Raw genomic sequence first — 24,938 nt, 5'->3', positions numbered from 1 at the left:
TGTAAAGACTTCGGTTTGTATGCATGCGTCGCGTACATGTACTTCTCTTTTGCACATGCCTTAGGTTATGAGCAAACACATCGTGATTGCCACACACAGAGACCCATGTTTTGAATTCGGTTTAATAATACTTTCCTATGTATATTTTGTTTAAAATTTCAACCAGCTGAAGGACCCACCCCACGGGACAATCGGCAGAGTAAGTTCAAATATAACTTTATTCAGCATTTGTGACAGACAAGGGACTTTTTGTTTTTTTTCTATGTAAATGCATGGATATGCTGTATACAATGGAAAGAATTGCCACATTTTGGGACTATACCAACTTATAATGCATAATAAGTTATACGCAAGAAAGCCAGGGCATTAATTGAAATTACATTGACTATTGAACAGTAGGAAATCTTACACTTTATTTTTTATTTAACCTTTATTTTTTATTTAACCTTTTATTTAACTAGGGAAGTCAGTTAAGAACAAATTCTTATTTACAATGACGACCCACACCGGCCAAACCCGGATGACGCTGGAACAATTGTGCGCCGCCCTATGGGACTCCAATCACGGCCAGTTGTGATACAGTCTGGATTTGAACCAGAGTGTCTGTAGTGACGCCTCTTGCACTGAGATGCATGGCCTTAAACCGCTGTGCCATATTGTGACTTTAACATTGATCACTCACTTACAGCTACATTGTTTTCATGTTTCTCCAGTGAGAGCCAGGCATAGTTGAGGCTACACCATGGAGTTCAGCAGGATAGAGTTCTTCCAAGAGCTAGGGGAGAGCTGTGTTCTGCCTACGTCCCAGGTCTGGAACAGGTCTGGCAGCTTCTGCTCCTCTGCCTGCTCTGTCGACTTCTCTGTAGGCTGGGTGAGTTCACTTGACCAATAACATGATACACAACATGACCAAAAGTATGTGGACAGCTGCACGTCGAACATCTCATTCTAAAATTATGGGCATTAATATGGAGTTGGTCCCCCCCCCCCTTGCTGCTATAACAGCCTCCACTCTTCTGAGGCAGTTTGGAACTCGGTAGTAAGCTCTGCAACCAAGGACAGAGGCCTTTTACGCACTTCAGCATTTGGCGGTCCTGTTCTGTGAGCTGTGGCCTACCACTTCGCGGCTGAGCCGTTGTTGCTCCTAGACGTTTCCACTTGTCAATAACCGCACTTACAGTTGATTAGGGCAGCTCTAGCATGGCAGAAATTTGATGAGCTGACTTGTTGGAAAATTGGCATCCTATGACGGTGCCACGTTGAAAGTCACTGAGCTCTTTAGTAAGGCCATTCTACTGACAATGTCTATGGAGATTGTGCTCGATTTTATACACCCGTCAGCAACGGGTGTGACTGTAATAGGGGGATAACACAGATGATATGCCCAACTTTGGGAATACAGTTCAAGCCCAGGCATTGCTGACGCACGCATGCCAGATTTTACAACGCCTGGATAGGATGTGTTTAGCTGATAAATAAAATACCTATGTTGTAGCAGTCTGGTGCCCAACGGCTCAGTAAATGAAGTGGCACGTGACCATTGGTTGACGCATGCAACATCTGAGCAGGGGGAACACGGCCAAAGACTGAGTCATGTAATTTATACTTTGCCATGAAGCCATCTTCTGTGTATGGGACACATGTAATGATGACAGATAAAGAAGTCCCATACCTAGACCTATAAGCAGCCCAATTTCTACAAAAACCTTTGGTGCAGGCCTGGTATACCTGTATTTAGTATTGCCTGTCCCCCAGTAGGTCTCTCGTCCTCTGTGAAACAGCTGGGCTCAGTGGCAGCAGGTCGATATGCTCTCTACCTGTTCTTTGAGCAGTCCATGGTGTGGGTGTTACTGCTCCGCTACTCTGCCTTGTTCCTCAACCGCTACTTCAGCAGCCGAGGAATCTTCCTCTCCGCCACCATCCTCATCTATCTACTCATGGGGTAATGAATAATTAACTCCATCTATAGTTAATACTGTATGATAGGCATTGGTGCTGGCACCATCCTCCACTTAACTGTTTTCTCATATTGTTTTCTTACAGAGAGCTACATATGATTGACACAGTGACCTGGCATTAAATTAGAGGTAAATGTCCTGCAAAGACCATATTTGTCCCAAAATCAGAACTTATTTTCAAGAATTTCTATGAAGCATTACATTTGATAACACACTTTAATATATTGAATGATTGGATGGCAAGGCAGTGTGAGACAAGTATGATTTTATAGTTTCAGCCACAGGCATCCTCCTGTAGCATTGAATTCGAGACCTTACTGATGGAACCACTGTGCATGCTTTGCCTGTCATCTGCAATTCCCCAGGTTCTCAGATGGTGGTGGCCATGAAGGGCATTTCTCTGGCTTTTGACCTGGACAGAGGCACCATGCCTGCTGTTCCCAATCCTCTGGAGTTCACAGGCTACATTCTCTTTGTGGGCACTGTCATCTTTGGGCCCTGGGTCAGCTACTCAAGCTACAAAGAGGCCATTGAGAGCCACAAGCTGGTAAGCCACAGCTGAAGAGGTGAAAAAATGTGTTCTCAGTGAACTTGTTGAAAGAAAGCTAACTAGATGCCTGGATAGTACCTGAGTTTACGTTTCACATATAGGCTTATAACATATTGGTCCATATTTACTAATTGTTTGTGCTTGTGCAAAAAGATGACACCACTTTTCACTATATTTAGATCAATATAGCTGCTTAAGTCAAAATGGCTGCTAAAATCTGTCATTTTTTACATGGTCTTTCTGTCCCCTAGAGTTTGGCCTGGCTCCAGAAGTTTTCAGTGAGCTGGGTCAAATGCCAGGTGTGCTTGGTGATATCCAACTGCATCGCCCCATACCTCTTCCCCTACTTCATTCCAATCCACGGGGGCGGAGGACTGCGCACGTGAGTGCACATTTCTCTGAGCAATTCCTTGGTCATGCCATCTCTGTCAGGGCTGTTTCGACATGTGAATGTAGAACAACTTTGTTAGTGATTTCCATTTTATTTTACTTTCTCTGCTTCCAAGAGGCACAAAAGCAAGGTAAGGGTTATCGTGACAAAGAAAGTTCTTTAGACAAACACTGGCCGTAGTTAAGTCCTAGCCTAGTAGATCGCACTTCAAGATGGCGTCAGTGCATAATGCTGAAATGAGAAAAGGCTAAAAACAGTATCTTAGAGTTATCTTGTCTGTTTTTCCCCTGTGTGCAGGTGGCTCCACGCCTATGAGAATGCTGTATCCTTCCACTTCAGTAACTACTTTGTAGGCCACCTTAGCGAAAGTACAACTGTGCTAGCAGGAGTAGGTTTTACTGAAGACAATGACAATGTTAAATGGTGAGTTCAATACATAAAATCTATGGTTCAGTCAGTATATTATCAATTTGCCCTTTTAACTAAGGGTATGTTTATAATTGCAATATTGTGATTGGATAGTAACGCAATGTGTATGTGCCTATTATAATATTAGTTTAGGTAAGTAATGTGAAAATAATGTGTGTGCTTGCATGTGCATATCCATGCATGCACAAAATGTGTCTTTAGGGATCTGAAAGTGGTTAAGCCTCTCAATGTGGAGTTGCCCAGGTCCATGGGGCTAGTGGTGACCTCCTGGAACATCCCCATGTCTCGCTGGCTCAACATATGTAAGCATTATTACAACTCAATTTATTATAAACAGACTAGAGGGCGACCAATTTATTTTTCAACGCCGATACAGATTATTGGAGGACCAAAAAAAGATTAATCGTATGATTTTTATTTATTTATATATGTCTGTGTGTAATAATGACAATTACAACAATACTGAATGAACACTTTTAATTTAACTTAATATAATACATCAATAAAGATCAATTTAGCCTCAAATAAATAATGAATGTTTGGTTTAATATATCTGTCGAACTGTGCTATCGCTAGCGTTTGACTAGAATCAATGCTGCTGTGTGTTAGCTATTGTAGTAAGCTAATATAACGATATATTGTGTTTTCGCTGTAAAACACTTCAGAAATCGGAAATATTGTCTGTATTCACAAGATCTTTCTCTTTCATTAGCTATCCACCATATATTTTTCTGAAATCTTTTCTGATGTGAAATTAGTAGTTGACGTTGGTGTCTGTTTTCTCTGGCTACTGCCGTGCGATTTCTGACTGTAGCTATGATGGTGGCTAAGATGGTAGCAGTAATGTAAAACTGATTTATAGCTAAAATATTCAACTTTTTCGAACAAAACATAGATTTATTGTGTAACATGTTATAGGACTGTCATCTGAGGTAGTTTTTTCTAGGTTATTTAGGTTGGTTCTAGGTTATTTAGGTTGGTTCTAGGTTAGTTAGGTTGGCTTGTGCATGCTACTTCATCCTACTTGTGCTGTGAAAAATGTCTGTCCTCTTTTTTTTTTATTTGGTGGTGAGCTAACATAAATATATGTGGTGTTTTCTCTGTAAAACATTTAAAAAATCGGACATGTTGGCTGGATTGACAAGATGTTTATCTTTCAAATGCTGTATTGGACTTGTTAATGTGTGAAAGTTAAATATTTTAAAAAAATTGATTTTGAATTTCGCGCCCTGCACTTGAAGTGGCTGTTGTCATATTGTGCCCGGTGCCGGGCTTGCAGCCTGAAGAAGTTTTAAAAGAGTTAGATGCACTATTGTAAAGTGGTTGTTCCACTGGATATCATAAGGTGAATGCACCAATTTGTAAGTCGCTCTGGATAACAGCGTCTGCTAAATGACTTAAATGTAAATGTAATGTAAATGTTTAAATAATGCAAGAACAGTGTTGGAGAAGAAAGTAGAAATGCAATATGTGTCATGTAAAAAAGCTAACGCTTAAGTTCCTTGCTCAGAACATGAGAACATATGAAAGCTGGTGGTTCCTTTTAACATGAGTCTTCAATATTCCCAGGTAAGAAGTTTTAGGTTGTAGTCCTATAATAACTATTTCTCTCTATACCATTTGTATTTCATATACCTTTGACTATTGGATGTTCTTATAGGCACTATAGTATTTCCAGCCTAATCTCGGGAGTTGATAGGCTTGAAATCATAAACAGCACTGTGCTTCAAGCATTGCGAAGAGCTGCTGGCAAACGCAGGAAAGTGCTGTTTGAATGAATGCTTACGAGCCTGCTGCTGCCTACCACCTCTCAGTCAGACTGCTCTATCAAATATCAAATCATAGACTTAGTTATAATATAATAAACACACAGAAATACGAGACGTAGGTCATTAATATGGTAAAATCCGGAAATGATCATTTCAAAAACAAAAAGTTTATTCTTTCAGTGAAATACGGAACTGTTCCGTATTTTATCGAATGGGTGGCATCCATAAGTCTAAATATTGCTGTTACATTGCACAACCTTCAATGTTATGTAATAATTATGTAAAATTCTGGCAAATTAATTACGGTCTTTGTTAGGAAGAAATGGTATTCACACAGACCGCAACGAGCCAGGCGGCATATACCCTGACTATGCTTTCGCAGAACGCAAGAAAGGTAACACAATTTCCCTAGTTAATATTGCCTGCTAACATGAATTTCTTTTAACTAAATATGCAGGTTTAAAAATATACTCTTGTGTATTGATTTTAAGAAAGGCATTGATGTTTATGGTTAGGTACATTGGTGCAACGACAGTGTTTTTTTTGCGAATGCGCTTGGTAAATCGTCACCCGTTTGGCGAAGTAGGCTGTGATTCGATGATAAATTAACAGGCACCGCATTGAGTATTTGCAACGCAGGACAAGCTAGTTAAACTAGTAATATCATCAACCATATGTAGTTAACTAGTGATTATGTTAAGATAAGTTTAATGCTAGCTAGCAACTTACCTTGGCTCCTTGCTGCACTCACGTAACAGGTGGTCAGCCTGCCACGCAATCTCCTCGTGGAGTTGTCGTGGCAATTTCCTGTATTACCAAATGAGGAGAGTTACAAACCACACACCAGTCAGCGTTATACTTAAACTTCATCTTTAATAATATGAGCTTTACAATAGCCCTTTGAATAGCCCTTACAATAGCCCTTCCCTACAGAAGAATACAAAGATCTTTTATAGCCAAGATACACCCCTCTCAACTTACATGACGAACCACAGATCTTAGGAACAGTTCACAAAGAAAGACTTTTACTTGAGAGAGGAGTATCTCATAGCCAGATAGCATTCGCTATAAAATATCGTTCACTTTGGTCTCTAAGACGAGGTTCTAATCTCGTTCCTGGTACTTCATAGTACAAAAACATTACCTCATCCAAGGCATAACTCAATTGTCAACTCTAGATACTCCCATCTCAAGTAAACCCCATCTTGACTCCACTCCTAGACAAGCTCACTGAGGGGAGTGACTTGCGCACAGACATAGAGGAGACAAGTAATTGGTTCCCCCTTAATCACGCCATCCCTTCACATGGTTTAACAGATACATTCACCAATGAAGACAATGTTCCATCCTGTCCTCTTCCCTTTCTGATATTCTGCATAGCACCAGAGACATGTAAAAGACAAGCCTGACCTCTCCCCTCTCTGGGCCCCAAATGACTGAGCCCCAGCTAAGAAAAAAGTGCAACTGCCAACACTATAGTCCAAAAGGATACATTCTAATGACAAGTATCTCACATAAGCATATTATGCAGATAAAACATCTTATTTATCTATGTTACCCAACTAATTCTGATTCATCCGCCACAGAGTGCAATGTAATTGGCCATAATCGGCGTCCAAAAATGCCCATTACCTATTGTTATGAAAACTGGAAATCGGCCCGAATTAAATCGGCCATGCCGATTTAATTGGTCGGCCTCTAGATTAGATAGAAATGTTAAAACTATAGGCCCTGTTTAACCAAACCAGGTTAGAATGTTTTTGCGATATTAAAATGTCAACTGTTTACTGTGTCTTTCCCCCATTTTGTTATACAGATGTTTTCAAAATGCGTTGAAACTTGGCACATTTCCATCCATCATTGTGACTTACACAGCCAGTGCCTTGCTACATGTGAGTATGAGTCAACCAACTCAGTGAATTCATCTTATGTGATGACTCAAAGGTCACCATCGCACTTGAATACTGCTCTGTGTTTTTAGTAAGATTTTATCCGATTTTGAAAATGTCCCTGCCTGATCCCTCTGGCTGAAGCCAAAGTGAAGTGTTGGTTGAGCTGCTTCCTCTGTTGTGAAGCCAATCTGACATTTTGTTTCTTCTAGGGCCTGAGTTTCCATCTTGGGGCCGTGCTGCTGTCTCTGGGCTTCATCACTTATGTGGAACATGGTAAAGTTACTTCTCCTATCTGCTTTTCACATTCACCTGCTCACTGGTTTTGCATTGGCATCACCTTAGTTGTCTTGCCATCTTCTGTCAGTTCTGAGGGAGAGGCTGGCAGCCATTTTTAGTGCCTGTATCCTGTCCAAACAGTGTCCCACCGATTGCCGCCATCAGCACCAGAAGGTACATGCTTGTCACATCCAGGACTGTTTAACACCCATGTTTGTATTTCATATTTTGACAGTGCATTCCATAAGAGACCCTATTGTTAATTGCATATTCAAATCAAACTTTATTTGCAACATGTGCTAAATACAACAAGTGTAGACTTGACCGTGACATGCTTACTTACAAGCCCTTAACCAACAGTGCAGTTCAAGAAGAAAAAAGATTTACCAAGTATGCTGTAATACAATAAGAATAACAATAACGAGGCTATAATAAGGGGGCACCGGTACCGAGTCAGTGTGCAGGGGTACAGGCTAGTTGAGGTAATCTGTACATGTTGTAACGGTTTTGACTTGAGGTTATTTATAGGGGTGCCAGGTAGGTTGTGCCTACCAGAGAAAGCATGGGTTTCTCCTTTTAGTTTGGGAGGGAATGAGTCCCATCTGGTCCGTCAAGTCACACCAATACAAAGGACTTATATAAAAGTCAAGATGGAAATATACTTTTCATAAACCCCTTAAAACATTGGAAAGAACTTCAAACAAGTGTATTCTTTTGCGTAGTTGTATTAACAACATAAATGATCACACACCCCCACACACAATATAACAAATCAATGCACTTATGTTCATTTAGAAATGTCCTGTACCTCGGGCATAAAAAGAGTCCAGCCCGGTAAATAAGTTCAGTGACTCAAGTGACCTTAGTCACGCAACGTTTGTCCGTAGCGTAAACCCAGTATATTCATACACTCAAAATTACACTTATTTTGCAACACAACTATAAAGCGTATCAAAGACTAATCAAAGAATAATACGTCTTAACAACTAGATAAATCACAGTATACATCACCCCAAACAAATGAAATACCGTGTACAAAAAGTTGTAGTCAGTCGGTCAGTCAGATAATCCGCCAACAGATCTCCAGCGGAGAAAAGGCCACGAAAACCAACGGAGAGTTGTAGTCCACAGACGCACAGAGTGGATCCAATCCTGGGTAAACTCGTTTTAAGGCTACAAAACACACTGTAAGGCAACAAACAAACGTAATAGCGAAGCTTCATGACCTGAAGGTAGTACACATCCTCATTCATGTCTCAATCACAACTTTACCTTTGCGCAGCTGATGCTGGCTATTTAATGGGGAATTAAAGGGGAAGCACTGAGACGGTTCAGAAATATTCAGGGCCGTCACACACCCCCTCCCCTGGAAAAAGCCGACCATTGCCCGGGAAGGCACCTCTTGGTCGGGGAAACCGAAAAAGGTCTCCTCATCACTTTCCTCTACAAAAATATTCATTACTTTTTGGCGCTCACGCTCCTCAGCTGAGGGGTCACAGGCATTAAGGCGTGAGACTTCTGGGTCTGGGAATCCGAGAAAAGTCTCCTCACTTTCCTCTTCAAAGATATCAAGGACCTTGTGGCGCTCAATCTCCTCCAATTCCTCAGCCGAGGGGTAACAGGCCTTAAGGCGTGAGACATGGACAACGCGCATATCTTCACCTGTGTCCTCTTTCACCACTCGGTAGTTCAAAGGGCCCATCTGCTCCACAATCCTATATGGTCCTTGCCATTTAGGAGCGAGCTTGGCCGAGAAGAATTGTTCAGCTTTCGAGTAAGGATGAGAGCGAAGCCACACCCGATCACGAAGCTGGAACTGCATGTCTCGTCTGTTCTTATCATAGTTTCTCTTCTGCTTGAGTCGAGCCTGGATCATGTTCTTCGAGACAAGAGCTCTCAAGTCGTGGAGATGGACTACCTGGTCATAGCAAGCAGCGTCTGGAGTAAGCTGCTGGGGCTGTAGCACCATATCCAAGGGTCCTCGGAGGGGACGACTTAGGTTCAGCTCTGCAGGTGTGACTCCAGTGGACTCTTGCACAGCAGAATTCAGGGCAAATCGAAACTCGTGAAGGTGCTTGTCCCAGTGTTTGTGCTGGGTCCCTACATAGGAAGCAACCATTGTCTTCAAGGTTCGATTTACTCTCTCAGTCAGGTTGGTCTGTGGGTGATAGGCCGTGGTCAACTTCTGTCTCAGGTTCCATCTTTGGCAGGTCTCCTCAAAGAGATCAGAGACAAATTGGGAACCTCGATCAGACAGGATGTAGTCAGGCACTCCCCAGCGAGTCAGGATCTCTTTCGTAAGGATGTTAGAGACTGTCCTTGCTGTGGCCTGACGCAGGGCAAAGAGCTCCACCCACTTGGAATAGTAATCAACAAAAACAAGCATGTACACATTCTGATTGGAGCTTCTAGGAAATGGACCCATCAAATCCACTCCTAACATTTCCCAAGGTCGGGTAACCACAGTTTGCTGCAACTTGCCAGCAGGTTTTCTACCTTCTGGTTTGTACATTTGACAAACCTGACAGTTTCGGATATGTGACTTCACATCCATGCTCAGATGGGGCCAGTACAGTAATGCTTGCAAACGCTTGTAGGTTTTGAACCTGCCCAAATGACCAGCTAATGGGTCTTCATGGAAATGTTGAAGCAGTTGAAGGCGTAGAGTTTCAGGTATGTACATTTGGTAGAGTGTTCTGTGAGGTAGTTGTACAACTCGGTAGACTTTGTCTTCAATGATGGTCAGCTTTGTGGTAGGGTTGACCATCTTTTCTCCATCTTCCAGGATAGTCTGGTACAAAGCCTGTACTTCTGGATCATCCTGTTGGGCTTTCCAAATGACCTCATCAGAGATGGGAAAGTCAGTTTTGGGTGAGTCTCGACTGCTAGACAGGACAGTAGCACATGTAAGATGAGGGCCACCATTACCACAAGCAGGAGCTCTGGATAATGCATCTGGAACAGTGTTGTATTTTCCTTTCCTGTATTCTACTGCAAAGGTGAACTCTTGCAACCGTAGAGCCCATCTGATGAGCCTGGTGCTTGGTTTGTTGGTCTTGAACACCCACACAAGGGAGGAATGGTCAGTGACCACAGTGAAGTGTCTTCCCTCCAGGTAGTACCTCCACTTTTCCAAAGCCCAGACAACTGCAAGGCACTCTTGCTCGGTTGTGGAGTAGTTCCGTTCTGCTCCATTCAATGTCCGACTGGCGAACGCTAGCACTTCTTCAGTACCAAGTCCAGTCTGTTGGACTAGGACAGCACCAAGTCCAACATCACTTGCATCAGTGTAAACAACAAAAGGCCAATCAAAGTTGGGATGACCCAAAATGGGAGGTGTGACGAGGTGTCGTTTCAGGGTTTCAAAGGAGGTCTGGCACTCTGCCGTCCATCGGAATTTCGCTCCTTTTCGCTTCAACGCGTTGAGGGGTTCTGCCACCTGGGAGAAGTTCCACACAAACCGATGGTACCATCCAGCCATCCCAAGGAACCGTTGAAGGGCCTTGAGTGTGGTTGGCACAGGGAAGTCTTGTACAGCCTTGGTCTTTTCAGGATCCACATGAATGCCGTCAAAAGACACAATATGGCCAAGGAACTTCAGGGAGGTTTGGCAGAAGTTGCTCTTCTTCATATTCAATGTCAGACCAGCTTCTCTAAGCTTGTCCAACACTGCTTGAAGATCTTGAAAGTGTTGCTCTCTGTTCTGGGAGTAGATAATTATATCATCCAGGTAGACGAAACATATCTTCCCTTTGAGCTCACCTAACGCAATCTCCATGAGTCTTTGGAAAGTGGCAGGTGCATTCTTTAATCCAAAAGGCATCACCTTAAAGGAAAACAAGCCCTCAGCACAGACAAAAGCAGTCTTGTCCTTGCTTTCCTGGTCCATCTCAACCTGCCAATAGCCACTATTGAGGTCAAGGGTAGTGAACACAACAGCGCCAGACAATGACTCCAGGATCTCGTGGATGGTGGGAAGAGGATAGGCATCAGTCTGGGAAACATTGTTGGTCTTCCTATAGTCCACACAAAATCTAAGACCACCGGTCTTTTTTGGAATGAGGACAACAGGAGCAGCCCAGGGAGAGGAGGAACGTTCTATTATATCTTGTGTCAACATATCATTAATGAGTCCCTTTTGGATGATTAGCTTCGCTGGGGACAAACGATATGGCTTTTGCTTGATCGGCATTTCCTGTGTAAGGAATATTTTGTGCTTCAGGAGTCCGGTGCGTCCTAGCTTTGAAGTACACACATCAGCATTATTCTGCAGCTGTTCCAACAGCCTTAACTCCTCTGGCTGTTCCAGCTGAGCTCTTCTTACAGCCTGTAAAAGGAGATCATCAGAAGGATTACCCAGGGTTAGTGGTACCGGAGCAACGGCAGAGAAGACTGCCACACATCTTTCCAGATCCATTAGCGGATCAGGACTGTCATCCTTTTTCCCCAAAGGTGGGAAATGCAATTTAATGGGCATCGCTCCCACATGACGTCTACTCAAATCACCATGAACAAAAGAGTTAGGAGGGATTGATGAAGTAGAGGGTGAAGGAGTTATCGGACCATGAAAATGAACACCAGGATGCATGGTGGATTGCATCCTGCAAGGGGTGGCTGCAGCATAGCCTTGTCTTGGCTGTTCTGAGGTGCCAGCTTGGCCCTCAGTGGTCTGAACAGAAGTGGACACCAGAGAAGCTCTGTGCAAGGAGTGGTGCCTAATGGAGGCCATGTCAACAGACACATCATCCAACATTTTAACACAATTAGAGAGCGCTGTCTGCAAGTGGTCTACAGTGTTTACCAGGGGAGAAAAAACAGAATTGACGTCCTTGAGGACCTCAGTGTGATGATGTTGCAGGCGCCACTGGAGAGTGGCAGTGAGTTGGCTTTGTTGGTAGTCAAACTGCTTGTCCATGGCACCAGTAACATCCCGTCTTCCACTCTCACTGAGCTCTGTCAGAGTGTGGGTTAGAGTACTCAGTGAGTTTCTGAATTCCATGGCACTCTGTTGTTGCTCTTCACTCAGACATTTGAATTTATTGTGGATTAGAGTTTGGAGGTGTTGTTGAGTCCGACGAATATCAAGGATGTCACCTTGAAGTTGTAAGACTACAACCTCTGGAGATAAACCAGACAATGGAGGAAGGTTGGGCGTCAGAGGAAGGGCTAGCTCAGTACTTCCACACAGATCCATGTCAATAAGTGAGTTACTAGTTAGACCTCCTGTGTCCTGTGGTCCAGACCGAGCATTCAGATTCCCAGGGCTCTGGCCCAAATCAACTCCATTATTTCCATTCACATTATGATTTGTATTGTTGGCTCGGTGGTCAGAATGGCCCTGTGTATTCCCATTGACAGGTAGAATATGGATGAGCACATTTTCTTGGGGTGAATCCATTGTTTTAATTCCACACAAAAGATTTGCTTGGGTTAGTTCTCAATGTTGAGGTCCCATCTGGGGTGCCATTTTTTATGTAACGGTTTTGACTTGAGGTTATTTATAGGGGTGCCAGGTAGGTTGTGCCTACCAGAGAAAGCATGGGTTTCTCCTTTTAGTTTGGGAGGGAATGAGTCCCATCTGGTCCGTCAAGTCACACCAATACAAAGGACTTATATAAAAGTCAAGATGGAAATATACTTTTCATAAACCCCTTAAAACATTGGAAAGAACTTCAAACAAGTGTATTCTTTTGCGTAGTTGTATTAACAACATAAATGATCACACACCCCCACACACAATATAACAAATCAATGCACTTATGTTCATTTAGAAATGTCCTGTACCTCGGGCATAAAAAGAGTCCAGCCCGGTAAATAAGTTCAGTGACTCAAGTGACCTTAGTCACGCAACGTTTGTCCGTAGCGTAAACCCAGTATATTCATACACTCAAAATTACACTTATTTTGCAACACAACTATAAAGCGTATCAAAGACTAATCAAAGAATAATACGTCTTAACAACTAGATAAATCACAGTATACATCACCCCAAACAAATGAAATACCGTGTACAAAAAGTTGTAGTCAGTCGGTCAGTCAGATAATCCGCCAACAGATCTCCAGCGGAGAAAAGGCCACGAAAACCAACGGAGAGTTGTAGTCCACAGACGCACAGAGTGGATCCAATCCTGGGTAAACTCGTTTTAAGGCTACAAAACACACTGTAAGGCAACAAACAAACGTAATAGCGAAGCTTCATGACCTGAAGGTAGTACACATCCTCATTCATGTCTCAATCACAACTTTACCTTTGCGCAGCTGATGCTGGCTATTTAATGGGGAATTAAAGGGGAAGCACTGAGACGGTTCAGAAATATTCAGGGCCGTCACAATGTAGGTGGGGGCAAAGTGACTATGCATAGGTAACAAACAGCGAGTAGCAGCAGTGGGCGGGGGGTGTCAATGTAAATTTTCCTGTGGCAATTTTTATAAATTGTTCAACAGTCTAATGGCTTGGGGGTAGAAGCTGTTGAGGATCCTTTTGATCCTAGACTTGCTGCTCTGTTGCTGTGTGGTAGCAGAGAAAACAGTCTATAACTTGGGTGACTGGAGTCTCTGACAAATGTATGGGCTTTCCTCTGACACTGCCTATTATATAGGTCCTGGATGGCAGGAAGCTTGGCCCCAGTGATGTACTGGGCCGTTCGCACTACCCTCTGTAGCGCCTTACGGTCAGATGCCGAGCAGTTGCCATACCAGGCGGTGATGCAACCGGTCAGGATGCTCTCGATGGTGCAGCTGTAGAACCTTTTGAGGATCTGGGGGCCCATGCCAAATCTTTTCAGTCTCATGAGGGGGAAAAGGTTTTGTCGTGCCCTCTTCACGACTGTCTTGGTATGTTTGGACCATGATAGTTTGTTGGTGATGTGGACACCCAACGAAGTTGTGTTTGTCACATCCAGGACTTTGGAGTCGTGTTTGGCCACGCAGTCGTGGGTGAACAGGGAATACAGGAGGGGACTAAGTACACACCCCTGAGGGGCTCCAGTGTTAAGGATCAGCATGGCAGACATGTTGTTGCCTACTCTTACCACCTGGGGGCGGACCGTCAGGAAGTCCAGGATCCAGTTGCAGAGGGAGGTGTTTAGTCTCAGAGTCCTTAGCTTAGTGATGAGCTTTGTGGGCACTATGGTGTTGAACGCTGAGCTGTAGTCGATGAACAGCATTCTCACATGGGTGTTCCTTTTGTCCAGGTGAGAAAGGTCGGTGTGGAGTGCGATTGAGATCGCGTCATCTGTGGATCTGTTGGGGCGGTATGCGAATTGGAGTGGGTCTAGGGTTTCCCGGGAGGATGCTGTTGTGAGCCATGACCATCCTTTCAAAGCACTTCATGGCTACCGACGTGAGTGCCACGGGGCGGTAATCATTTAGGCAGGTTACCTTCGCTTTCTTGGGCACAGGGAGGGACTATGGTGGTCTGCTTGAAACATGTAGGTATAACAGACTCGGTCAGGGAGAGGTTGAAAATGTCAGTGAAGACACTTGACAGTTGGTCCGCGCATGCTTTGAGTACACGTCCTGGTAATCCTTCTGGCCCAGCGGCTTTGTGAATGTTGAGCTGTTTAAAGGTTTTGTTCACATTGGCTACTGAGAGCGTGACCATACAGTCATCCAGAACAGCAGGTGCTCTCGTGCATGCTTCAATGTTGCTTGCCTCGAAGCGAGCATAAAAGGCATTTAGCTCGTCTGGTAGGGTTGCGTCACTGGGCAGCTCGCGTCTGGGTTTCCCGTTGTAGTCCGTAATAGTTTTCAAGCCCTTCCACGTCCGACGAGCGTCAGAGCCGGTGTAGTAGGATTCAATCTTAATTCTGTATTGACACTTTGCTTGTTTGATGGTTCGTCTGAGGGATTAGTCTCCCGCTCCTTGAAAGCGGCAGCTCTAGCCTTTAGCTCGATGCGGATGTTGCCTGTAATCCATGGCTTCTGGTTGGGATATGTACGTACAGTCACTGTGGGAACGACGTCATCGATGCACTTATTGATGAAGCCGATGCCATTGGATGAATCCTGGAACATATTCCAGTCTTTGCTAGCAAAACAGTCCTGTAGTGTAGCATCCGCGTCATCTGACCACTTCCGTATTGAGCGAGTCACTGGTACTTCCTGCTTTAGTTTTTGCTTGTAAGCAGGAATCAGGAGGATAGAATTGTGGTCAGATTTGCCAAATGGAGGGCGGGGGACAGCTTTGTATGCATCTGTGTGTGGAGTTTTTTTGTTTTTGTTCCCTGGTTGCACGTGGCATGCTGGTAAAACTGATTTTAAGTTTGCCTGCATTAAACTCCCCGGCCACTAGGAGCACCGCTTCTGGTAAGAATTTTCTTCTTTGCTTATGGCCTTATAGAGTTGGTTGAGAGCGGTCTTAGTGCCAGCTTCGCTTTATGGTGGTAAATAGACGGCTACGAGTAATACAGATGAGAACTCTCTTGGTAGATTGTGTGGTCGACAGCTTATCATAAGGTACTCTACCTCAGGCGAGCAATACCTTGACTTCTTTAATATTAGACATCGCGCACCAGCTTTTATTGACAAAAAGACACACACCCCTACCCCTCGTTTTACCAGAGGTAGCGTCTCTGTTCTGCCGGGGCATTGAAAATTCTGCGAGCTCTATATTGTCAGTTTATTTGTTCAGTCACGTCTCGGTGAAACATAAGATGTTACAGTTTAATGTCCCGTTGGTAGGATAATCTTAATAGTAGGTCATCAATTTTATTTTCTAACGATTGCACGTTAGCAAGGAGAATGGAAGGCATTCGCTTGCCTCCGGATTCTCAGAAGGATCCCCGATCTGCGTCCCCTTTTCCAGCGTCTTTTCTTCACGCAAAAGGCGTGGATCTGGGCCTGTTCCAGTGAAAGCAGGATATCCTTCTCGTCGGACTTGTTAAAGAAAGAAGTTTCTTCCAGTCCGCGATGAGTAATCGCTTTTCTGATGTCCAGAAGTTATTTTCGGTCATAAGAGACGGTAGCAGCAAAATTATGTACACAAGTTAAAAAAATAAGTTACAGAAAACACAAAAAAATAACAAATTGCACAATTGGTTTGGAGATTGTAAAACGTCAGCCGTATTCTTCGGCACCATCGTATCATTTATATTGAATTGGTCCAAGTGGGGGGAGTGAGCTAGCTAGTGCACATAGCATGGAGAAAGTTGGGGATTCAGAACACCGCCCTGGTGTAGTGAATGGTCTGCTTCTCTTGTAGGAGCTATGGGTGTATGGGATCAACATGACCTTCAGTGCCATGGCCATCTTCCATCTGACATACCTTGGCTCCCTGTTAGACGCTGACATAGAAAACTTGGCTGCAGAGGAGGTAAGACACACCAAAGAACTGCTACTGCTGCCTGGGGCCAAGTTAACGGAGAACATAATAATTAACAGTGAACTGCATGAATGTATTACTCATACAAATGTACTCACCATTGTCGTCCTCTTCCTCCTCAGGGTTATGTGGCCAACCACACCATTCAGAAGTGGTCAGAGTTGAGCTGGGCCAGCCACTGGCTGGTCTTCGCCTGCTGGTTATTCTACCGCCTCATTCAGTGATCTCATTTGACAGAAGGTCTGGACTGAACAGAAGACTGGTTCAAAAAGAACCCTTAGCTCACGGGTGGGCCATCTTACCTGGTATGGGCTGGTGTGGGTGAAGACTTAATGGACACGGAGTAGCTTAGTGTGGGGCCAGGATGATTGTCCCACTCCATCATGATTGGAAGAATGCTGCTTTGTTTACCGGGGTCTTGCTGTATTCGTTTGTTTGGTAAACACTAAAGAACCAGTCAATCACTAGTTCAATGTTATGATGTATCACACTGTTGAGATTGAGAACCAGCGGTAGGCTGAAGATTCATCAGTGGTTTCTGTAAAGGCTACTGTTCTTTCAAGGCTTTGTAGTTTGATCACACACAATGCTATAGGAATATGTATGTGTCTGTGTATATCAGTAGCACAATGAAATATATATTTTTTCATTATACAGTATATTTGGCCAGTGATGTTTATATAATCCATTATGTTCTCAATGGAGGTACTTTTTTCTACTGTATCTGTTTTTCTACTAAAGGCAATTTTTTGAATAAATGAAGGGTTTATTTGATGATGGGTGGTAAAACACACCTCCTAGTTGCAGCATTTATTCATCAAGGCTCAGGCAGATTGCATAGTATTGGACAGTCTTTTGCTGCAAATTGAATAATTTAAAATGCCACATGAATATTATGGTTAGTACATCGAGAAGATGAAGCTGCACTGCAGAAATGGCTCTGCCATTTCCTGGTTGCTCAAATTTGATTAGTTCACCTAATTTCAGGTTGTGACAAAACAAGCACATATAGCGTAGATAATCATTGTACCATCTAAACCGCTGTGAAATATCTTCCATAACCATTTTTTTTAATTTTCAGCTGTTGGAAGCTTGTGTACAAAACTGAAAGTAAAAGACGCAAAAACGAAAGACAGAAGCATAGAAATAAAACAGTTCTACAGCTTCTTAGACTTTCTTTCAATGAGAAGGACAGATCTATAACTCACATTTCTGTGTGAATTTGGTCGGGTTGCCCAAAATATGACATATTGCAGCTTTAATCTTAAGTATTTAAAAGAGTACTATGCTTATAACAATTAAGTGTCACGCACAAAGACTATTTACTATAATTTCTTGTCTCAGACAATATTTTCACCACGTAGCTTGTTTGGATCCCCCTCATGGTCGGTTCAGAAACAACAGAAGTTGACACATTCCAGAGTGGACTTGGCTCCCTACCTGTCGGTTTCCTGTGTTTAGCCAATCATTACTCACTGCTATCGGAAAGGAATCGTTCAGACAATGATACCACCTCAACACGGAACTGACAAGACACTCACCAAGTGTCCGTCTTCGGAGAACAGAAAAACAATCAGTCTTTCTATAGGAGGTCAGTTTGTTCAAATCTAATTGTCCCTCCTAAAATGTGACGGATATCTGGTTTTATAGAAAGCCTACTCTGGATTCTGTTATATTCATAAGTCTGGCGTGTGTGATGTTTGTTGGTAGTAAGAACTGTACTCCCTGAGAAGATGAGAGGAGACAATTGCAGCTGGTTAGGAGCAGAGATCCCACTGTCATGGGAGTTGTTCAGTGGTAAGACCAGCATTTATGCATTCACAAAAACTATATGGGTTATGTTATTGACTGGCCAGAGATTATTTTATTTATTTTTGTTCATTGGATCTGACACCTTAGTGTGATAGGTCTGTGCTTGAAGGCACCAGAAAGTGAAAAAATGCCCAAAACTGCGCAATGCTTTTTTTAATGCTTTGTCTATGTGCAATATTAGTGTTTGCCGTCTTAGATTCTGAGTAATAACTTAGTCATCCTCTGCTACACCAGCCCTCCTAGTCTGTGTTGTATATGATCTGTCCCACCACTAGACCATGTATTGTGTGTTTGTCCTCAGTGGTTAAGGATGAGCTCTGGTTGTTTATCATTCCTGCCGGTTTTGCTGTGATCATTCTGGCCCTGTTCCTAGAAGAGGTGGGCTTCTTCCTGCGTCATGTGCCCTCCTCCAGACGCCGGTGCCTCTACCTGTGGATACTGGGCATGTACCCGGTAAAGGGACACCTCCTTTTTGCCACACATGTTTTTTTTTAAATCGGATAAGTATTTGTAAATTTTGTCCAACTTCACTCATTCTCTTTCGGTCAGGTCTTTGGCTTAACCTCCATCATTGCGCTGTATGTTCCTCGCTCCTCCTCACTTTGTAATTTCATAGCTTCTCTGTAAGTATCGAGTACAACCAATTTTTCACCATCACTATGTTTGCGTACAAACTTAAAGTTGACGGAAACATTATTCACGTCATTCTGTGCTAAAACCTCCAGTAAAACAAACTAGCTCTTCGTCTGTCTGTTTCTCTCTCTCAAGGTACCACTCAATCACTCTGCTAAAGTTTATGGGGCTCATCACAGACTTCTTTGGGGGAAAGGCCCGCATGCTGGAGATCTTAGCTGGAGAGCAGGTGTCTCCAGATCCATTCCCATGTTGCTGCTGCTGTTGCCTCCCTATGATAGCGATCAACAGGTACTTTACCAATGGATGTCCTCCTCCCCAGTGTGCACATCTATATCGCGATAATGTTAGATTCATAAGATATTGCTGTACCGTGATAATGATATACACAATATATTGCTGTAGCTGCCCCATATCGCAATATTGGTAAATGCACAATATAGTTGCCATTATCGGCTGTATCGTATTAATGATAAATACACAATATATCGCCGTAATCGCCCCACCCCACTACCCCTCCATAGGACCAGCCTGGGATGGATGATGGCTGCTGTGCTTCAACTGTCTGTGGTCAGAACCATCCTGTTCTTTGTCACTCTGGTCCTCTGGACAGATGAGCAGTATGACTATGGACGTGTGAGTGGCAAGCATATACTGCAATACATATTTGCATTATAACCATTCTGTTTGTCCTTAATTTAACCAGGTGAGTCCGTGGTTAATAAGTCAATGAGTTAATTATACAAGTAGATGCTGCTGTTTGTTAAACCATACCCGTGTCATTTTTCACAGGTGGATTCTGTCAATCCCAATGTGTACGTGAATGCCATCATAAGCGTGTCTACCTTCCTGTCTTTCTATGGCCACTTGCTGTTTTACAAGGCCACCAAAAAGGCTCTGCCTGGCTATGGGCTGAGGGCCAAGTTTGTCTGTATCATTGTAGTGTTGGTGCTGTGTGGCCTTCAGAATGGAATCCTGGAGACCATGGGGGCCCTGGAGGTGGTGCCCTGCTCCCCTCCCTTCTCTGTTCTCATGCGTTCCCAGTGTAAGTGCACCGTGATGGAATTTATCCCCCATACATCTCCCTCCCAATATCATCTCCATGTCAATATTGTAACAGTGGAGAGAAATGCATATTAGGAAATTGTCAATGTGACATGTATTGGTGGTAACCTCATCTTTTTTATTCTCTTCCTCTCTCAGTAATTTACCACTACTCTGTGATTGTGGAGATGTTCTGCATATGCCTCTTTGCCCGCCACACGTTCCGTAAGGTGGAGCCCAGTCCGGAGGAGGCCTTTGGGTTGGAGGAGAGGCCCCACAGAGGCATACTGGAGAAGGCAGTTCAGACTGAGGACGTGGTGCCACTCAGGGAGAACCCCTGGCCTGGCTGGTGTGGCGCTGGTGTCTCCAATCCCGACTATAACAGTGACAGCAGTGAGGACAGCCTCTGTAAGATCGAACACGCCTCCCTGGATCGCTTCCCTTTCCCTCTTCAACTCAGACGTCAAAAGATGATGCTAGAGAAGGTAACTGATGAAAGTGCCACTTTGGAGCTGTCCAAGCTGACTGTTACTGCTGACATCAACTTTGCGGAGTCTAGGGATGTTACTGTTGTTTGACAATATGGAATGGACTGTCCTGGAATCTCCTAACAGGAGAGCAACATGGGTCCCCTCCAGGAAATGGAAGAGAGATACCACACCGCTTGAGGGAGTACCTTGCCCAGTTTTTATTTTTATGTATATTGACTGAGATCATGCATTTATTCATTCCTCAGCTGAATGAAGATGGTAGCTAATGGTGTGGTAGGATATTTTTTTTCTACCCATAATGCTTGCCTACATTTTATATCGAGCATGCTCAGTACATTTTGTTTTGCAATGTTATCTCAAAAAGCCAATACATTTTTTTAAAGCCTATTGCACAATACTTTCAGAGGTATTCATCAGTCTCTCATGCCTTCTCTCAAAACTTACAACAAACCTTTGGAGTTTGAAATGAATTTGATTACCTTAATGGGTACATTTCATCTAATATTGAATACAAAGTAAACACTAATAGAATCTGTTCCTTGGAGTAGATGGTATTTGCTCCATGAGCTTCTCAAACCACACACACAATACGCCTCTGGCCTAGCCTTCCCTCTGAAGTGCATTGATACCAAAGATAGGTCTCATATTGTAAACTACAACAAAAAATATTTTAAGTAGTTAACTCTGGCTCAGTGCTTGACTTGTGCCGGAGCGCTGTACCGGCACTTCAAATTTTTGGGAATTGCATACCGGATCTGCATTGAATAGCAATAGAGTACCACAGTATGAGTCATAATACCCATATCCACGGGAAGTAGGGGTGCTGAGGGTGCCCCCCCCCCCCCACTATGATAACATTTGCAGAACCCCTATTCACCAAACTAAACTCAAAAATCCAAATAACTTCACAGATCTTGATTTTTAAAGGGTTTAAACACTGTTTCCCATGCTTGTTCAATGAACCATAAACAATTAATGAACATGCACCTGTGGAACAGTTAAGACACTAACAGTTTACAAGACAGTAGGCAATTAAGGTCACAATTATGAAAACTTAGGACACTAAAGAGGCCTTTCTACTGACTCTGGAAAACACCAAAAGAAAGATGCCCAGGGTCCATGCTCATCTGCGTGAATGTGCCTTAGGCATTCTGCAAGGATGAATGAGGACTGCAGATGTGGCCAGGGCAATAAATTGCAATGTCCGTACTGTGAGATGCCTAAGACAGCGCTACAGGGAGACAGGACGGACAGCTGATCGTCCTCGCAGTGGCAGACCACATGTAACAACACCTGCACAGGATCGGTACATCTGAACATCACACCTGTGGGACAGGTACAGGATGGCAACAACAACTGCCCGAGTTACACCAGGAATGCACAATCCCTCCATCAGTACTCAGACTGTCCGCAATAGGCTGAGAAAAGCTGGACTGAGGGCTTGTAGGCCTGTTGTAAGGCAGGTCCTCACCAGACTTCACCGGCAACAACAACGCCTATGGGCACAAACCCACCATCGCTGGACCAGACAGGACTGGCAAAAAGTGCTCTTCGCTGACAAGTCGCGGTTTTGTCTCACCAGGAGTGATAGTCGGATTTGCGTTTATCGTCGAAGGAATGAGCGTTACACCGAGGCCTGTACTCTGGAGCGGGATCGAGGTGGAGGGTCCGTCATGGTCTGGGGTGGTGTGTCACAGCATCGTCGGACTGAGCTTGTCGTCATTGCAGGCAATCTCAACGCTGTGCGTTACAGGAAAGACATCCTCCTCCCTCATGTGGTACCCTTCATGCAGGCTCATCCTGATGTGACCCTCCAGCATGACAATGCCACCAGCCGTACTGCTCGTTCTGTGCGTGATTTCCTGCAAGACAGGAATGTCAGTGTTCTGCCATGGCCAGCGAAGAGCCCGGATCTCAATCCCATTGAGCACGTCTGGGACCTGTTGTTGGATCGGAGGGTGAGGGCTAGGGCCATTCCCCCCAGAAATGTCTGGGAACTTGCAGGTGCCTTGGTGGAAGTGGGGTAACATCTCACAGCAAGAACTGGCAAATCTGGTGCAGTCCATGAGGACATACACTGCAGTACTTAATGCAGCTGGTGGCCACACCAGATACTTACTGTTACTTTTGATTTTGACCCCCCCTTTGTTCAGGGACACATTATTCAATTTCTGTTAGTCACACGTCTGTGGAACTTGTTCAGTTTATGTCTCAGTTGTTGAATCTTGTTATGTTCATACAAATATTTACACGTTTGCTGAAAATGAACGCAGTTGACAGCGAGGACGTTTCTTTTTTTGCTGAGTTTAGTTCTCGCAGCTATGATAACCTAGCGGTCAAACAGGGAAATTGTTCCAATCATTTTTCCACCATTTGTTTTTCCCATAAGGGATTACATTTTTTATGGGTATTATGACACCTCCACTCTGGGGCGCTATGGAGAGTGGGCATTCATTTTCTGATTCGGCTTTGTTCAAGTTTGCTGCTAGGCTGTGAATCTGTGCATGACAGTAGGCTGTTCGAGATTGTGCAGATTGAAAAGGCGCCAACCTGAATGGGCATGATGTGCTGTTCCAGGTTTTCAAATTAGGGCTTGTAAGATTATAAAAAGTAATGGAAATTAGTGTCATACTTTTGTTAATTTAATTCATTTAGACACACTTAAATATTATCAATCACTTAAAAATCTACATATCAACCATTATCGGAATGACTCTTCAGTGCGTATCTGTGTGTGCCAGTGCAAGTGGGCTGTTGCCTGAGAGGAGAGTTCAACATTTCAGCTGCAGGTATAAAATAATGACAGTATCTAGATAGCCAATTCAAAACATAACTTGTAGCAGTTAACTATAGCTAACTAATCATTTAAGTAGTTTTCGCCTTTCCACTGACCTAAATAAATCTGCACCATTGGAAAGCTGTGATTCCCCTCTAAACAATAGTCATAATTGCGACAACGTTAAAAATATTCTACAAATATCATATTGACAAATAACGTGCTGTGCATAGATCTCCCCTGAAACATTAATATGTTTTGACTTATATATAAATGAGTGAATCATTTTATAAAGATAGCCAAAAATATTTATTGTAATGCAATATTTTATGTCAAGGGTGGCAACCATCCTCCAGGATAGCTACTGGGTGTGCAGGCTTTTGTTCAAGCCCTGCTCTAACGACATTGTAGCCTAAACATAATCTGCTCAACAGGACCTTGATAAGCGAACTTGGGTGTTTCAGGGCTGGATCAAAAGCCAAGCCTGCACACCCAGGAGCTATCCAGATGGAGGGTTGACAACATGTGACTAACAGTGCAGTTCTACTTTGGGGGGGGTTAAGTGCCTTGCTTTGATCAAGGGCACAACAGCAGGAGATGGTAGGCCTACATGGGATCAGACCCAGTAGCCTTCAATGATGCTTACTTTTTCATGTAGGCTATAATAGTCATGAACATTTGGTTAAAAGTCATAAAATGTGTATGAACCCTTAACATTGAATAATCAGAGGTCTCTATAGCATAATGTAATTTGCGAATTTCGGTGAACATAGTCTAGACAGACAGACTTGGAAGAAGACAGCTCCTGCACTACTTTCATCCTAAATCAAGCACTGCTCTGGCTACAAACTGAAATGGTCCACCCACACAGAAAGTGAGGTGAAGAAGGTGCAACAAACAGCACCTCTTCAACCTCAGGAGGCTGAAGAAATTTGGCTTGTCACCTAAAACCCTCACAGACTTCTACAGATGCACAATTGAGAGCATCCTGTCGGGCTGTATCACCGCCTGGTACGGTAACTGAACTGCCCACAACCGCAGGGCTCTCCAAAGGGTTGTGCGGTCTGCACAACGCATCACCGGGGGAAAACTACCTGCCCTCCAGAACACCTACAGCACCCGATGTCACAGGAAGGCCAAACAGATCTTCAAGGACAACAACCACCTGAGCCACTGCCTGTTAAACAGCCATCATTAACAGAGAGGCTGCTGCCTACATACAGACTTGAAATCATTGGCCACTTTAATAAATGGATCACTAGTCACTTTAATGTTTACATATATTGCATTACTCATCTCATATGTATATTTTATTCCTTCTATTGCATCATGCCTAAGCCGCTCGGTCATTGCTCATCCATATATTTATATATTCCTATTCCATTCCTTTACTTAGATTTGTGTATATTAGATAATTGTTGTGGAATTGTTAGATTACTTGTTATATATTGCTGCACTGTCGGAACTAGAAGCACAAGCATTTCGCTACACTCGCAATTACATCTGCTAACCATGTGTACATGACCAATAAAATTTGATTTGATTTTTAACTCCCATGTATGTAGTAGAGCCAATTTTGAAATGGTGTGTCTACT

At 43.6% G+C, this 24,938-nt stretch overlaps 1 protein-coding gene and 1 pseudogene across 1 annotated transcript; both read left to right on the top strand.

Moving 5' to 3' along the window:
• The first annotated feature begins 1,835 nt into the window (after nucleotides 1–1,835).
• LOC139557015 (protein-serine O-palmitoleoyltransferase porcupine-like) lies at nucleotides 1,836–17,149 on the top strand (annotated as a pseudogene).
• A 1,152-nt stretch (nucleotides 17,150–18,301) lies between these two features.
• On the top strand, nucleotides 18,302–20,954 carry LOC139558028 (organic solute transporter subunit alpha-like). Its single transcript, XM_071373444.1, has 7 exons — nucleotides 18,302–18,384; nucleotides 18,701–18,852; nucleotides 18,949–19,022; nucleotides 19,168–19,323; nucleotides 19,557–19,668; nucleotides 19,825–20,077; nucleotides 20,236–20,954. Exons 1-7 carry the CDS (start codon nucleotides 18,321–18,323, stop codon nucleotides 20,652–20,654), a joined length of 1,230 nt encoding a protein of 409 aa, XP_071229545.1. The 5' UTR covers nucleotides 18,302–18,320; the 3' UTR covers nucleotides 20,655–20,954.
• Nucleotides 20,955–24,938: the final 3,984 nt, after the last annotated feature.

This window comes from Salvelinus alpinus, chromosome 28 (assembly GCF_045679555.1).
Source record: "Salvelinus alpinus chromosome 28, SLU_Salpinus.1, whole genome shotgun sequence".
In the NCBI taxonomy this organism is placed as follows: domain Eukaryota; kingdom Metazoa; phylum Chordata; class Actinopteri; order Salmoniformes; family Salmonidae; genus Salvelinus; species Salvelinus alpinus.
The sequence above is the reverse complement of the archived record's forward strand: the minus strand, read 5'-3'. Positions and strand labels throughout refer to the sequence as shown.

Bases quoted from the DNA above. Each gene is read 5' to 3' on its own strand.
- LOC139558028 (XM_071373444.1), top strand. From the start codon at position 18,321: ATGAGAGGAGACAATTGCAGCTGGTTAGGAGCAGAGATCCCACTGTCA. The intron at 18,853-18,948 runs GTAAAGGGACAC...TCTTTCGGTCAG, and splicing joins GGATACTGGGCATGTACCCG to GTCTTTGGCTTAACCTCCAT. The intron at 19,669-19,824 runs GTGAGTGGCAAG...CATTTTTCACAG, and splicing joins AGCAGTATGACTATGGACGT to GTGGATTCTGTCAATCCCAA.